This window comes from Leuciscus leuciscus (genome assembly GCF_965113295.1).
Source record: "Leuciscus leuciscus genome assembly, chromosome: 16".
Classification (NCBI taxonomy): domain Eukaryota; kingdom Metazoa; phylum Chordata; class Actinopteri; order Cypriniformes; family Leuciscidae; genus Leuciscus; species Leuciscus leuciscus.
This window is the reverse complement of record NC_138740.1, coordinates 472,585-485,766: the sequence shown is the minus strand read 5'-3', so window position 1 is coordinate 485,766 and position 13,182 is coordinate 472,585. Positions and strand designations below refer to the sequence as shown.

General features: G+C 49.9%; 3 protein-coding genes across 4 annotated transcripts in view; 2 read left to right on the top strand and 1 right to left on the bottom strand.

Moving 5' to 3' along the window:
* Nucleotides 1-11,344, bottom strand: part of sec24a (SEC24 homolog A, COPII coat complex component) — a 54,633-nt gene extending 43,289 nt beyond the window's left edge. The window contains exons 1-2 of one of the 2 annotated variants that reach the window (XM_082141233.1): nt 11,109-11,344; nt 7,039-7,746 (exon numbers count right to left, since the gene is read on the bottom strand). In XM_082141233.1, the coding sequence (XP_081997359.1) occupies nt 7,039-7,746; nt 11,109-11,163 (763 nt within the window). In that variant the 5' untranslated portion in view covers nt 11,164-11,344. The remainder of the gene's footprint in view (nt 1-7,038; nt 7,747-11,108) is intronic. The other variant, XM_082141234.1, reaches the window with a different exon arrangement.
* LOC309477573 (uncharacterized protein) overlaps nt 1-13,182 on the top strand; it is a gene marked incomplete at its 3' end in the record, with an annotated part of 61,051 nt that overhangs the window by 40,192 nt on the left and 7,677 nt on the right. The gene's annotated exons all lie outside the window — the stretch shown is intronic.
* sar1b (secretion associated, Ras related GTPase 1B) overlaps nt 11,757-13,182 on the top strand; it is a 32,141-nt gene continuing 30,715 nt past the window's right edge. The window contains exon 1 of the mRNA XM_082141477.1: nt 11,757-11,914. The gene's annotated coding sequence lies outside the window, so the exon portion shown is untranslated. The remainder of the gene's footprint in view (nt 11,915-13,182) is intronic.

Genomic DNA, 13,182 nt, shown 5'->3' with positions numbered 1-13,182 from the left:
GTGTGTCCAGGACAGGTGTGTGTGTGTGTGTGTGTCCAGGACAGGTGTGTGTGTGTGTGTGTGTGTGTGTGTGTGTGTGTGTGTGTGTGTGTGTGTCCAGGACAGGTGTGTCCGTGTCCAGGACAGGTGTGTGTGTGTGTGTGTGTCTAGGACAGGTGTGTGTGTGTGTGTGTGTCCAGGACAGGTGTGTGTGTGTGTGTGTGTGTCCAGGACAGGTGTGTGTGTGTGTCCAGGACAGGTGTGTGTGTGTGTGTGTGTGTGCAGGACAGGTGTGTGTGTGTGTGTGTGTGTGTGTCCAGGACAGGTGTGTGTGTGTGTGTGTGTCCAGGACAGGTGTGTGTGTGTGTGTGTGTGTGTGTGTGTGTGTGTGTGTGTGTGTGTGTGTGTGTGTGTGTGTGTGTGTCCAGGACAGGTGTGTGTGTGTGTGTGTGTGTCCAGGACAGGTGTGTGTGTGTGTGTGTGTCCAGGACAGGTGTGTGTGTGTGTGTGTGTCCAGGACAGGTGTGTGTGTGTGTCCAGGACAGGTGTGTGTGTGTGTGTGTCCAGGACAGGTGTGTGTGTGTGTGTGTCCAGGACAGGTGTGTGTGTGTGTGTGTGTCCAGGACAGGTGTGTGTGTGTGTGTGTCCAGGACAGGTGTGTGTGTGTGTGTGTCCAGGACAGGTGTGTGTGTGTGTGTGTGTGTGTGTGTGTGTGTGTGTGTGTGTGTGTGTGTGTGTGTGTCCAGGACAGGTGTGTCCGTGTCCAGGACAGGTGTGTGTGTGTGTGTGTGTGTCCAGGACAGGTGTGTGTGTGTGTGTCCAGGACAGGTGTGTGTGTGTGTGTCCAGGACAGGTGTGTGTGTGTGTGTGTCCAGGACAGGTGTGTGTGTGTGTGTGTGTGTCCAGGACAGGTGTGTGTGTGTGTGTGTGTGTCCAGGACAGGTGTGTGTGTGTGTGTGTGTGTCCAGGACAGGTGTGTGTGTGTGTGTGTCCAGGACAGGTGTGTGTGTGTGTGTGTCCAGGACAGGTGTGTGTGTGTGTGTGTGTGTGTGTGTGTGTGTGTGTGTGTGTGTGTGTGTGTCCAGGACAGGTGTGTGTGTGTGTGTGTGTCTAGGACAGGTGTGTGTGTGTGTGTGTGTGTCCAGGACAGGTGTGTGTGTGTGTGTGTGTCCAGGACAGGTGTGTGTGTGTGTGTGTGTGTCCAGGACAGGTGTGTGTGTGTGTCCAGGACAGGTGTGTGTGTGTGTGTGTGTGTGCAGGACAGGTGTGTGTGTGTGTGTGTGTGTGTGTGTGTGTGTCCAGGACAGGTGTGTGTGTGTGTGTGTGTGTGTGTGTGTGTGTGTGTGTGTGTCCAGGACAGGTGTGTGTGTGTGTGTGTGTGTCCAGGACAGGTGTGTGTGTGTGTGTCCAGGACAGGTGTGTGTGTGTGTGTGTGTCCAGGACAGGTGTGTGTGTGTGTCCAGGACAGGTGTGTGTGTGTGTGTGTCCAGGACAGGTGTGTGTGTGTGTGTGTCCAGGACAGGTGTGTGTGTGTGTGTGTCCAGGACAGGTGTGTGTGTGTGTGTGTCCAGGACAGGTGTGTGTGTGTGTGTGTCCAGGACAGGTGTGTGTGTGTGTGTGTGTGTGTGTGTGTGTGTGTGTGTGTGTGTGTGTGTGTGTGTGTGTGTGTGTGTGTGTGTGTGTGTGTGTGTGTGTCCAGGACAGGTGTGTCCGTGTCCAGGACAGGTGTGTGTGTGTGTGTGTGTCCAGGACAGGTGTGTGTGTGTGTGTCCAGGACAGGTGTGTGTGTGTGTGTGTCCAGGACAGGTGTGTGTGTGTGTCCAGGACAGGTGTGTGTGTGTGTGTGTCCAGGACAGGTGTGTGTGTGTGTGTGTCCAGGACAGGTGTGTGTGTGTGTGTGTGTGTGTGTCCAGGACAGGTGTGTGTGTGTGTGTGTGTGTGTGTCCAGGACAGGTGTGTGTGTGTGTGTGTCCAGGACAGGTGTGTGTGTGTGTGTGTGTGTGTCCAGGACAGGTGTGTGTGTGTGTGTGTGTGTGTGTGTGTGTGTGTGTGTGTGTGTGTGTGTGTGTGTGTGTGTGTGTGTGTCCAGGACAGGTGTGTGTGTGTGTGTGTCCAGGACAGGTGTGTGTGTGTGTGTGTCCAGGACAGGTGTGTGTGTGTGTGTGTGTCCAGGACAGGTGTGTGTGTGTGTGTGTGTCCAGGACAGGTGTGTGTGTGTGTGTGTGTCCAGGACAGGTGTGTGTGTGTGTGTGTGTGTGTGTGTGTGTGTGTGTGTCCAGGACAGGTGTGTGTGTGTGTGTGTCCAGGACAGGTGTGTGTGTGTGTGTGTCCAGGACAGGTGTGTGTGTGTGTGTGTGTCCAGGACAGGTGTGTGTGTGTGTGTGTGTGTGTGTGTGTGTGTGTGTGTGTGTGTGTGTGTGTGTGTGTGTGTGTGTGTGTCCAGGACAGGTGTGTGTGTGTGTGTGTCCAGGACAGGTGTGTGTGTGTGTGTGTGTCCAGGACAGGTGTGTGTGTGTGTGTGTGTGTGTGTGTGTGTCCAGGACAGGTGTGTGTGTGTGTGTGTGTGTGTGTGTGTGTGTGTGTGTCCAGGACAGGTGTGTGTGTGTGTGTGTGTCCAGGACAGGTGTGTGTGTGTGTGTGTCCAGGACAGGTGTGTGTGTGTGTCCAGGACAGGTGTGTGTGTGTGTGTCCAGGACAGGTGTGTGTGTGTGTGTGTCCAGGACAGGTGTGTGTGTGTGTGTGTGTCCAGGACAGGTGTGTGTGTGTGTGTGTGTCCAGGACAGGTGTGTGTGTGTGTGTGTCCAGGACAGGTGTGTGTGTGTGTGTGTCCAGGACAGGTGTGTGTGTGTGTGTGTGTCCGTGTCCAGGACAGGTGTGTGTGTGTGTGTGTGTGTCCAGGACAGGTGTGTGTGTGTGTCCAGGACAGGTGTGTGTGTGTGTTTGTCCAGGACAGGTGTGTGTGTGTGTGTCCAGGACAGGAGTGTGTGTGTGTGTGTCCAGGACAGGTGTGTGTGTGTGTGTGTCCAGGACAGGTGTGTGTGTGTGTCCAGGACAGGTGTGTGTGGTCCAGGACAGGTGTGTGTGTGTGTGTCCGTGTCCAGGACAGGTGTGTGTGTGTGTGTGTGTGTGTCCAGGACAGGTGTGTGTGTGTGTAGGGACAGGTGTGTGTGTGTGTGTGTGTGTGTGTGTGTGTGGTGTGTGTGTCCAGGACAGGTGTGTGTGTGTGTCGTGGTCCAGGACAGGTGTGTGTGTGTGTGTGTGTGTGTGTGTGTGTGTGTGTGTGTGTGTGTGTGTGTGTGTGTGTGTCCAGGACAGGTGTGTGTGTGTGTGTGTGTGTGTGTCCAGGACAGGTGTGTAGGTGTGTGTGTGTGTGTGTGTGTCCAGGACAGGTGTGTAGGTGTGTGTGTGTGTCCAGGACAGGTGTGTAGGTGTGTGTGTGTGTCCAGGACAGGTGTGTAGGTGTGTGTAGGTGTGTGTAGGTGTGTGTGTGTGTGTGTGTGTGTGTGTGTGTGTGTGTGTGGTGTGTGTGTGTGTGTGTGTGTGTGTGTGTGTGTGTGTGTGTGTGTGTGTGTGTGTGTCCAGGACAGGTGTGTCTGTGTGTGTGTGTGTGTGTGTGTGTGTCCAGGACAGGTGTGTGTGTGTGTGTGTGTGTGTGTGTGTGTGTGTGTGTGTGTGTGTGTGTGTGTGTGTGTGTCAGGACAGGTGTGTGTGTGTGTGTGTGTCCAGGACAGGTGTGTGTGTGTCCAGGACAGGTGTGTGTGTGTGGTGTGTGTGTGTGTCCAGGACAGGTGTGTGTGTGGTGTGTGGTCCAGGACAGGTGTGTGTGTGTGTGTGTGTGGTCCAGGACAGGTGTGTGTGTGTGGTCAGGACAGGTGTGTGTGTGTGGTCCAGGACAGGTGTGTGTGTGGCCCAGGACAGGTGTGTGTGTGTGGCCCAGGACAGGTGTGTGTGTGTGGTCCCAGGACAGGTGTGTGTGTGGTCCAGGACAGGTGTGTGTGTGGTCCAGGACAGGTGTGTGTACAGCAGCGCAGCGATCGCATGGGTCCTAGGCTAAATGAACACAGACTGACTTTAAAATGTAATCTCACCATAAATGCATTTAATTCATTTACACTACCATTCTCACAGTCATCTCTTTACGTTTAGCTCGGGGTAAAGCAACGAAAAGCAAAGCACTTACAGCTAAAATAATGCGGTCAAAATAATAAAAATAAAAGTTGTGAGAAAAAGTGTCTGTGTGTGTGTGTGTGTGTGCGTGTGTAACTCAGATCAGTGTGTGTGTGTGTGTGTGTGTGTGTGTGTGTGTGTGTGTGTGTGTGTGTTTGTGTGTGTGTGTAACTCAGATCAGTGTGTGCGTAACTCAGATCAGTGTGTGTGTGTGTAACTCAGATCAGTGTGTGTGTGTGTGTGTGTGTAACTCAGATCAGTGTGTGCGTAACTCAGATCAGTGTGTGTGTGTGTAACTCAGATCAGTGTGTGCGTAACTCAGATCAGTGTGTGTGTGTGTAACTCAGATCAGTGTGTGTGTGTGTAACTCAGATCAGTGCGTGTAACTCAGATCAGTGTGTGTGTGTGTGTGTGTGTGTGTGTGTGTGTGTGTAACTCAGATCAGTGTGTGCGTAACTCAGATCAGTGTGTGTGTGTGTAACTCAGATCAGTGCGTGTAACTCAGATCAGTGTGTGTGTGTGTGTGTGTGTGTGTGTGTGTGTGTAACTCAGATCAGTGTGTGTTTGTAACTCAGATCAGTGTGTGTGTGTGTGTGTGTGTAACTCAGATCTCTTACTTACAGTAACTTACTAACTCAGATTGAAGTAAATGTTTTTGACTATGTTGTATATATATTAGGCTGTTATGGTTTTTTGATTAGTTTTTTATTTATTTAATGTTTTAATATTGTGCACCTGCCCGGGGACTTCAGATGGAAAATAGTTTTTGCTAACTCTGGTACAAAACATCTTTTCGTAAGATTAAAGGTATAGCGGAGGATGTTTTACTTCCTGGTGGGTAGTCTAAACTATTGGTCCTCCTAATTGTCAATCATTCTGGTGAATCAATCAAACTTTTCAAAAAGTGGAGAGGGCGGGTCTTATCTAAAATTTGGAAAGATCCTCCGCTATACCTTTAATGTATTTTGAACATTGTCCCTGACAAATAAACTAATAAAATAAATAAATAAATCAGTGTGTGTGTGTGTGTGTGTGTGTGTGTGTGTAACTCAGATCAGTATGTGCGTAACTCAGATCAGTGTGTGTGTAACTCAGATCAGTGTGTGTGTGTGTGTGTAACTCAGATCAGTATGTGTGTAACTCAGATCAGTATGTGCGTAACTCAGATCAGTGTGTGCGTAACTCATATCAGTGTGTGCGTAACTCAGATCAGTGTGTGTGTAACTCAGATCAGTGTGTGTGTAACTCAGATCAGTATGTGCGTAACTCAGATCAGTGTGTGCGTAACTCAGATCAGTGTGTGCGTAACTCAGATCAGTATGTGCGTAACTCAGATCAGTGTGTGCGTAACTCAGATCAGTGTGTGTGTAACTCAGATCAGTGTGTGTGTAACTCAGATCAGTGTGTGTGTGTGTGTGTGTGCGTGCGTGCGTAACTCAGATCAGTGTGTGTGTGTGTAACTCAGATCAGTGTGTGCGTAACTCAGATCAGTGTGTGTGTAACTCAGATCAGTGTGTGTGTAACTCAGATCAGTATGTGCGTAACTCAGATCAGTGTGTGTGTAACTCAGATCAGTGTGTGTGTAACTCAGATCAGTGTGTGCGTAACTCAGATCAGTGTGTGCGTAACTCAGATCAGTGTGTGTGTAACTCAGATCAGTGTGTGTGTAACTCAGATCAGTGTGTGTGTGTGTGTGTGTGCGTGCGTAACTCAGATCAGTGTGTGTGTGTAACTCAGATCAGTGTGTGCGTAACTCAGATCAGTGTGTGTGTGTGTGTGTGTGTGTGTGTGTGTGTGTAACTCAGATCAGTGTGTGCGTAACTCAGATCAGTGTGTGTGTGTGTGTGTGTGTGTGTGTGTGTGTGTGTGTGTAACTCAGATCAGTGTGTGTGAGACGGTGTGTAACTCAGATCAGTGTGTGTGTGTGTGTAACTCAGATCAGTGTGTGTGTGTGTAACTCAGATCAGTGTATGTGTGTGTGTAACACAGATCAGTGTGTGTGTGTAACTCAGATCAGTGTGTGTGTGTAACTCAGATCAGTGTGTGTGTGTGTAACTCAGATCAGTGTGTGTGTGTGTGTAACTCAGATCAGTGTGTGTGTGTAACTCAGATCAGTGTGTGTGAGACGGTGTGTAACTCAGATCAGTGTGTGTGTGTGTGTGTGTGTATGTGTGTAACTCAGATCAGTGTGTGTGTGTGTGTGTAACTCAGATCAGTGTATGTGTGTGTGTGTAACTCAGATCAGTGTGTGTGTTTCCACTGTTGGGCCTAAAGCTGCTAGTGTGTGTCAGGGCCGGTCGCGTGTCACTTCCGGGCTCGATCGGGCCTCGTCTGGGCAACGGACAGGGTTTGTGTCCCGCCGAACACCTTGGTGTAAAGCGAGCCAGATCGGGCTTGAGGAGCGGTCATGAGGAGTTTACCTGAGTCTGGGCACGACAGCGCCGGATGATTCCAGATACACGCTAACATCAGCATTCAAGACTACTGACATCCTTCCAGCTCAACTCACTTTCATGTTTTTATTTTATCTGTCAGCCTCTTTATACCGGACTGTCTGATATCCATATTTAGCTCCGCGTATGTCATAAAATAAAGCAACTCCGGTTTTTCGAGAGCTTCCTCTGTTTCTCTGACTGATATCATCACTGTACTGGGAGAGACGCTATAGCTCCTCAGCTTGTATTTTTGGTGGCATATTTGTAGAAATGATCATTTTTCTGAATGTGATATAAACACACTGTCCTGTGAGTAAATAAACAGACGCGGCTGAGTGAGTAGGCTATGTGTGTCCTCTTTCTTTTGTGAAATAACGGTAGGCCTAACGGTAGGTGTGTGGTGTTACCGTAACTCAAATCAGTGTGTCTGAGTGTGCGTGTGTGTGTGTGACAGTACCGTGCTGCAGGGCTGCCGGAGGCTGCATGGTGTTCTGGAAGACAGGAGGTGTTCTGGTGCCGGTGCTGTACGGGCCTGGGCCAGTGTGGTTCCCCACAGGGGGAGGAGCTACAGGGGCCGAGGTGACCCCGCTCCAGCTGCTGGGGGGCGGAGCTACAGGGGCCGGCGTGACCCCGGGCTGCTGAGGATGCTGGGAGTAGCTGGTGGGGGGCGGAACCACGGGGGGCGGCGTGACCCCGTGCTGCTGAGGATGCTGGGAGTAGCTGGTGGGGGGCGGCATGACCCTGGGCTGCTGAGGATGCTGGGAGTAGCTGGTGGGGGGCGGAGCCACGGGGGGCGGCGTGACCCCGGGCTGCTGAGGATGCTGGGAGTAGCGGTTGGGGGGCGGAGCCACGGGGGACGGCGTGACCCCGGGCTGCTGAGGATGCTGGGAATAGCTGCTGGGGGGCGGAGCCACAGGGGGCGGCGTGACCCCGGGCTGCTGGGAGTAGCTGCTGGGGGGCGGCGTGACCCCGGGCTGCTGAGGATGCTGGGAGTAGCTGCTGGGGGGCGGAGCCACAGGTGAGGGCTGGGGCCGGCCGGTGCTGTACGGGTTCGGGCCGGGTGGAGGCAGGCCTTTGGTGGTCAGGCTGTTCATGAAGCCCGTCAGCGGCGGAGCCATCAGGCCCTGGTTAGAGGAGTAAACACCCACGGGATTCTGAGACGGACCTGCGGCACAAACAAACATTACACAGTGATGAATGATTAAAATAGCGAATAACTACCGGGAACAGGTCATCATTGACTAGTCCTCGACTCTGATCCATGAATGGACATTTACACTCAAACTGACCACCAACCGCAAAATTCAGACACCATCATTATTGTTTTAGCTCGACTGTCACAGAATGGACAGCACAGGATTGTGGGATATCAGTAGTGAAAGATACATCTATGCTGCCTTCAGAAATCGATCGGATGGAAGTGCAGCAAGCACTGGATTCGCAGACTGAAGCACAGAGACGCATGGAGATCTAAACAGGGGTGGGGAATCCAAAACAGGGCGTGGCTTACTCTCACTGACTGACAGAAGGTTCCGAGCAAACTCCGCCCCACACCCAATGCTAAAGATTTCATTGGTCATGTCAATCACAGTGCTGATTTCCAATACTAACCCCTAATCCTAACCAATTGACTTGGGCTGAATAGTGCACTAAAGAATGGTTCAGGAGGAAAGCGGTCCAGAAGATCATGTGATGGCCGAGTTCTGGACCTTCTTTAGTTTCACCCAGCATCACAACCCTCTCCCACGCTGTGGATCTCCAGGCCCGGACGGAATGCCCCGTCGCTCAAACACACGAGATTCCAGCTTATAGGCTTGTTCGACTTCATGCAGCTCTGCGCAGACCGATCGGCGGCTGACTTGAAGCAGTGCATGCCGGTAAGAAATTTTGTCCGACTTGATACAGCGCCGACGCCACGTGACTGTGACGCATGTCATCAAAGCACCGCGAGAGCGATTCGAGAGTAGCCGTAGAACTCAGCCAGCGCAGCTTCTCAAGAGCGGCTGCACGAGGGCTGATGACGACACAGCTGTTCCACGATTGGCCGGATTCACCGCATGACAACGATCACGTGTGTTTCGTGTTTATTCAAACACCTTTAGTTCCTCTAAAGCTCACAAATCTGTTTTTTATAACAGTAAACACTTTTCATGTAGTTGCGATGTTATATTGTGTCATGTTTATAAAATTAAAACTGATTCAAAAATGTATTCTCCACTTCATTGATAGTAGCTTATGTTGAACTTTATTCTTGTTCAAACAGACGCTGTATGAAGCAGTAAATAAAGTATTGAATGAAAATGTCTCTGAAACATCTGTGTATTATTTGGCAAATATTGCATTTATTTCACTTCAGCTGTGGTAAAGTATGCAAACACCATGTGAGCGGTCACTACGGGAACCAAAAAGTGTCCGACTTAACGTCTCCGTTTGCAGCTCCTCCCCGCGGCTACTCTCGCTGATCGGTTACATCCAGCTGCAGCCGATGTCCAACACACCTAGTGCCTTCCTATGGAGTCCCCGCCCCTCTTAGAGGCTCTACCCCCTTCTGGAGTTTCCGCCCCTCTTATCGAGGCTCTGCCCCCTTCTGGAGTTCCCATCCCTCTTATCGCAGCTCTTCCTCCTTCTGGAGTTCCCGCCCCTCTTATCGTAGCTCTGCCCCCTTCTGGAGTTCCCGCCCCTCTTATCGTAGCTCTGCCTCCCTATGGAGTTCCCGCCCCTCTTATCGTAGCTCTGCCCCCTTCTGGAGTTCCCGTCCCTCTTATCGTAGCTCTGCCTCCCTATGGAGTTCCCGCCCCTCTTATCGAGGCTCTGCCCCCTTCTGGAGTTCCCACCCCTCTTATCGAGGCTCTGCCCCCTTCTGGAGTTCCCGCCCCTCTTATCGAGGCTCTGCCCCCTTCTGGAGTTCCCGCCCCTCTTATCATAGCTCTGCCCCCTTCTGGAGTTCCCACCCCTCTTAGAGGCTCTGCCCCCTTCTGGAGTTCCCACCCCTCTTATAGTAGCTCTGCCCCCTTCTTGAGTTCCCATCCCTCTTATCGCAGCTCTGCCTCCTTCTGGAGTTCCCGCCCCTCTTATCGTAGCTCTGCCCCCTTCTGGAGTTCCCACCCCTCTTATCGTAGCTCTGCCTCCCTATGGAGTTCCCGCCCCTCTTATCGTAGCTCTGCCCCCGTCTGGAGTTCCCGCCCCTCTTATAGTAGCTCTGCCCCCTTCTAGAGTTCCCACCCCTCTTATCGAGGCTCTGCCCCCTTCTGGAGTTCCCGTCCCTCTTATCGTAGCTCTGCCTCCCTATGGAGTTCCCGCCCCTCTTATCGAGGCTCTGCCCCCTTCTGGAGTTCCCGCCCCTCTTATCGAGGCTCTGCCCCCTTCTGGAGTTCCCGCCCCTCTTATCATAGCTCTGCCCCCTTCTGGAGTTCCCGCCCCTCTTAGAGGCTCTGCCCCCTTCTGGAGTTCCCACCCCTCTTCAGGGAGATCAGATCTCAAGGCTGGATCTGCTCTGAAGCGCTATGACCAGAAACACTCGAGTCTTGATCTTAATCGACTGTCATTTTGATAATGATATTAAGACTTAAATTACTGTTTTCAGTTGATGTGTGAACAAAACTTTGCTGAACATTATTCGTACCTCCGGTCATCCAATAATCGCATTAACCGTTGTGCTTTGATACTTAGATATGAAACAAAGTTTCAGCTTTTACATTGTCAGTTTAATCACTGATCAATGAATGTGTTTGAGTCAGATCGCTGTATCATCTCAGTTGAACCAGTTATACAATATTCAGTGCATGTTTTAATAATTTTGTCATTAAAACAATTAAGACAGCCACCATTTAAATGTCTAACATTCAACATTAAATTGGAGTAGGAACATAATTATTTAATTAAATATTATAACGTTAATACTGTAATAAAAGCTGCCTTGCGTGCAATTTAACTTTCTGTATGGAGATCAGTTGTTGGTTTTAACATGTAATATCATAGTAATATAGTGACTGACAGGTTCCCTGTATAGTTTACAGCATTAGCTCAGGGAGATTATGTTATTGAGAGATGTCATGTACTTTAGAGCGGATATATAACCAAACAAGATCAGAACTGAATCGACTCCCACTCTTGTGAATCGAAATCGAATCGATAAATCAGTGTCAAGCCCTGAGAGAAACTCTGAATCTGCCGTGACACTGACAGCAGTCGATCAGACCGAAACCAACACTGAAGATCGAGCTGTTCTGCTGCCCGACGGAAGAGTCGCGTCGTGAGTCGGTTCACCCGTGTGATCGGATCATCTCTGACGGGTCGTTCTGAAGTTCTGAACTTTACTCGGATGATGATCACAGGTTTTGGCCTTCATCGAGCGACGCGACGCACTGGGACGCTCTGGCTCGTCGCGTCGCGTCACTGAAGTGACCAAACTCTGAAGAACTTGGCCTACGAGCGTCGCGAAACACCCGACGCGGACAACACAAGCGTTCACTACCCCAACGCGTTCAACACAAGCGTTCACACGCGACAGCGGCGCAAGTAACTCACCATTCGTGTACGAGCCTCCGGCGCCGTTCTGTGCCGCGAAGCCGCCGCTGGACATGCTGACAGACGCACGCGTTCCCTCGAGTCGACAAGCGTGTGTGTGTGTGTGTGCGATCACAGGCCCGCGGCTCCGGCCATTCTCTTGACGCGCTGAATAGCGTTGCGCTCCTGAAGATATAAACCAGCGCCTTCCTCTCACCGGAAGTCAAGCGCGAGCTCTGAGCACGCGCATGCGCACTTGGTACACGTGGCATTTCCTGTGGAAAGCCGCTTTCGTCCGTATTGGAAACACGTCCCATTAGTCAAAGCAGAGGTTTCGTTTAAATGGGACATTTTTCTGCATTATTAAAAACATGCTAAACATTTAACATCATCAAGCAGAAGCGGAGAATCTATAAATCTTTCAATTCCTACACACACGTTTTCAAAAGACATTGTGGTATCTTGTATCATGAAAGGTAAAGCGTTAAGAACAATTTATAATCGATGTCAACACACCTCGAAACTATATAAAAAAAACAAAAGCTACTTATACTAAATATTATGTATATTAAATATAATCTATATTGTTCTGAAGTTCTCGGCATAGTTACATGTACTTTAATGAATTGTTTCGTAAATAAACCGTCGTGTTTATGTGGTTGTTTCCGCGCCGGACGGTTTCGGTTGTGACACACGCCGGAAGTGCCGCCATTGCTGTGTGTCGTGGCTGTGAGCTGTGAGCGGAGTGTGTTCACTCGACTGGAGTCCTGTATTCACTCGTTCATCTGCGCTAGGAAGAGCCACACTCACCTGTACACACACTCGAGGTGAGTGTTCACCTGTTCAGGTGTTTCTCCGTGTGTTTATCAGTGTATTTCCGCGCGGGTTCCGCGTCTGCCGGGCGCTCGCGCTAACGGCAGACTCCAGTTGTGTAACGGCGAACTCCGCTTATTAAACTCGAATCATATCGTGCCATCATAACAGCGTCGCTCGTGTGCTGTAATAAGCCGGTTTGCTGTGTGGTGGAGAGGGGAAGGCGGTGGTTTCACGGCTCGGGTGTTGGAACAGCGCTAGCTCTGTTAGCATCAGCAGTGACACGTACATCAAACTCCGGTAATGAGTTCAGATCATATTCATAACTAACATTATATCGCACTCACACCGCGCTGCTGTTATTCATAACTATATCACACCGCGCTGCTGCTATAAGGGTGAAGAACACAAACATGGAGATTAAAACACGTTTCATCAGAAATGTTGTGTATGTTAAACCTTTAATACCGTTTAAAGCAGCGCATTTAAGAACAGCTCTTGGTTTAACATCATATAAACAGTCATAATATTGAGATGAACATTGTTAATTATCTCCACCGTATGACTTTAGTTCATCTAAAGCTGCTGACAGGAGAAGGCAAACGTTGACTTCAACATAATCTGTATTATTATTATTATTATTATTATATTGTTTTCGGCGTGTTGGTAATGTGTGTCGGCACTGTAATTCATCACGAGTAAAACAAGCACAACCTCGCGATATGATTACAAAATCTTTAACACATTTCAATATTATTTGAATAAAGGGTGAAGATGATGATGTTCCTGTAGGCCGGCCATCACTGTGTGTGTGTGTGTGTGTGTGTCTGTCTCCTGGTTTCAGTCAGGCTTCATCTACACACTGACACATGTTTGATCATCAGAGATTATAATAAATCAGAGCCAGTGTTTCTCCAGAAGCTCATCAGTGAAGTTTATCAGTGTCCTGATTACAGAAGGCCTAACCCTGGGCTAATCTAACCCTGTGTGTGAGTTAACTTGTGTAGATCAGTGTGTGTGTGAGTTAACTCGTGTAGATCAGTGTGTGTGTGTGTGTGTGTGAGTTAACTCGTGTAGATCAGTGTGTGTGTGTTAACTCGTGTAGATCAGTGTGTGTGTGAGTTAACTCGTGTAGATCAGTGTGTGTGAGTTAACTCGTGTAGATCAGTGTGTGTGTGTGTGTGTTAACTCGTGTAGATCAGTGTGTGTGTGTGAGTTAACTCTCGTATAGATCAGTGTGTGTGAGTTAACTCGTGTAGATCAGTGTGTGTGTGAGTTAACT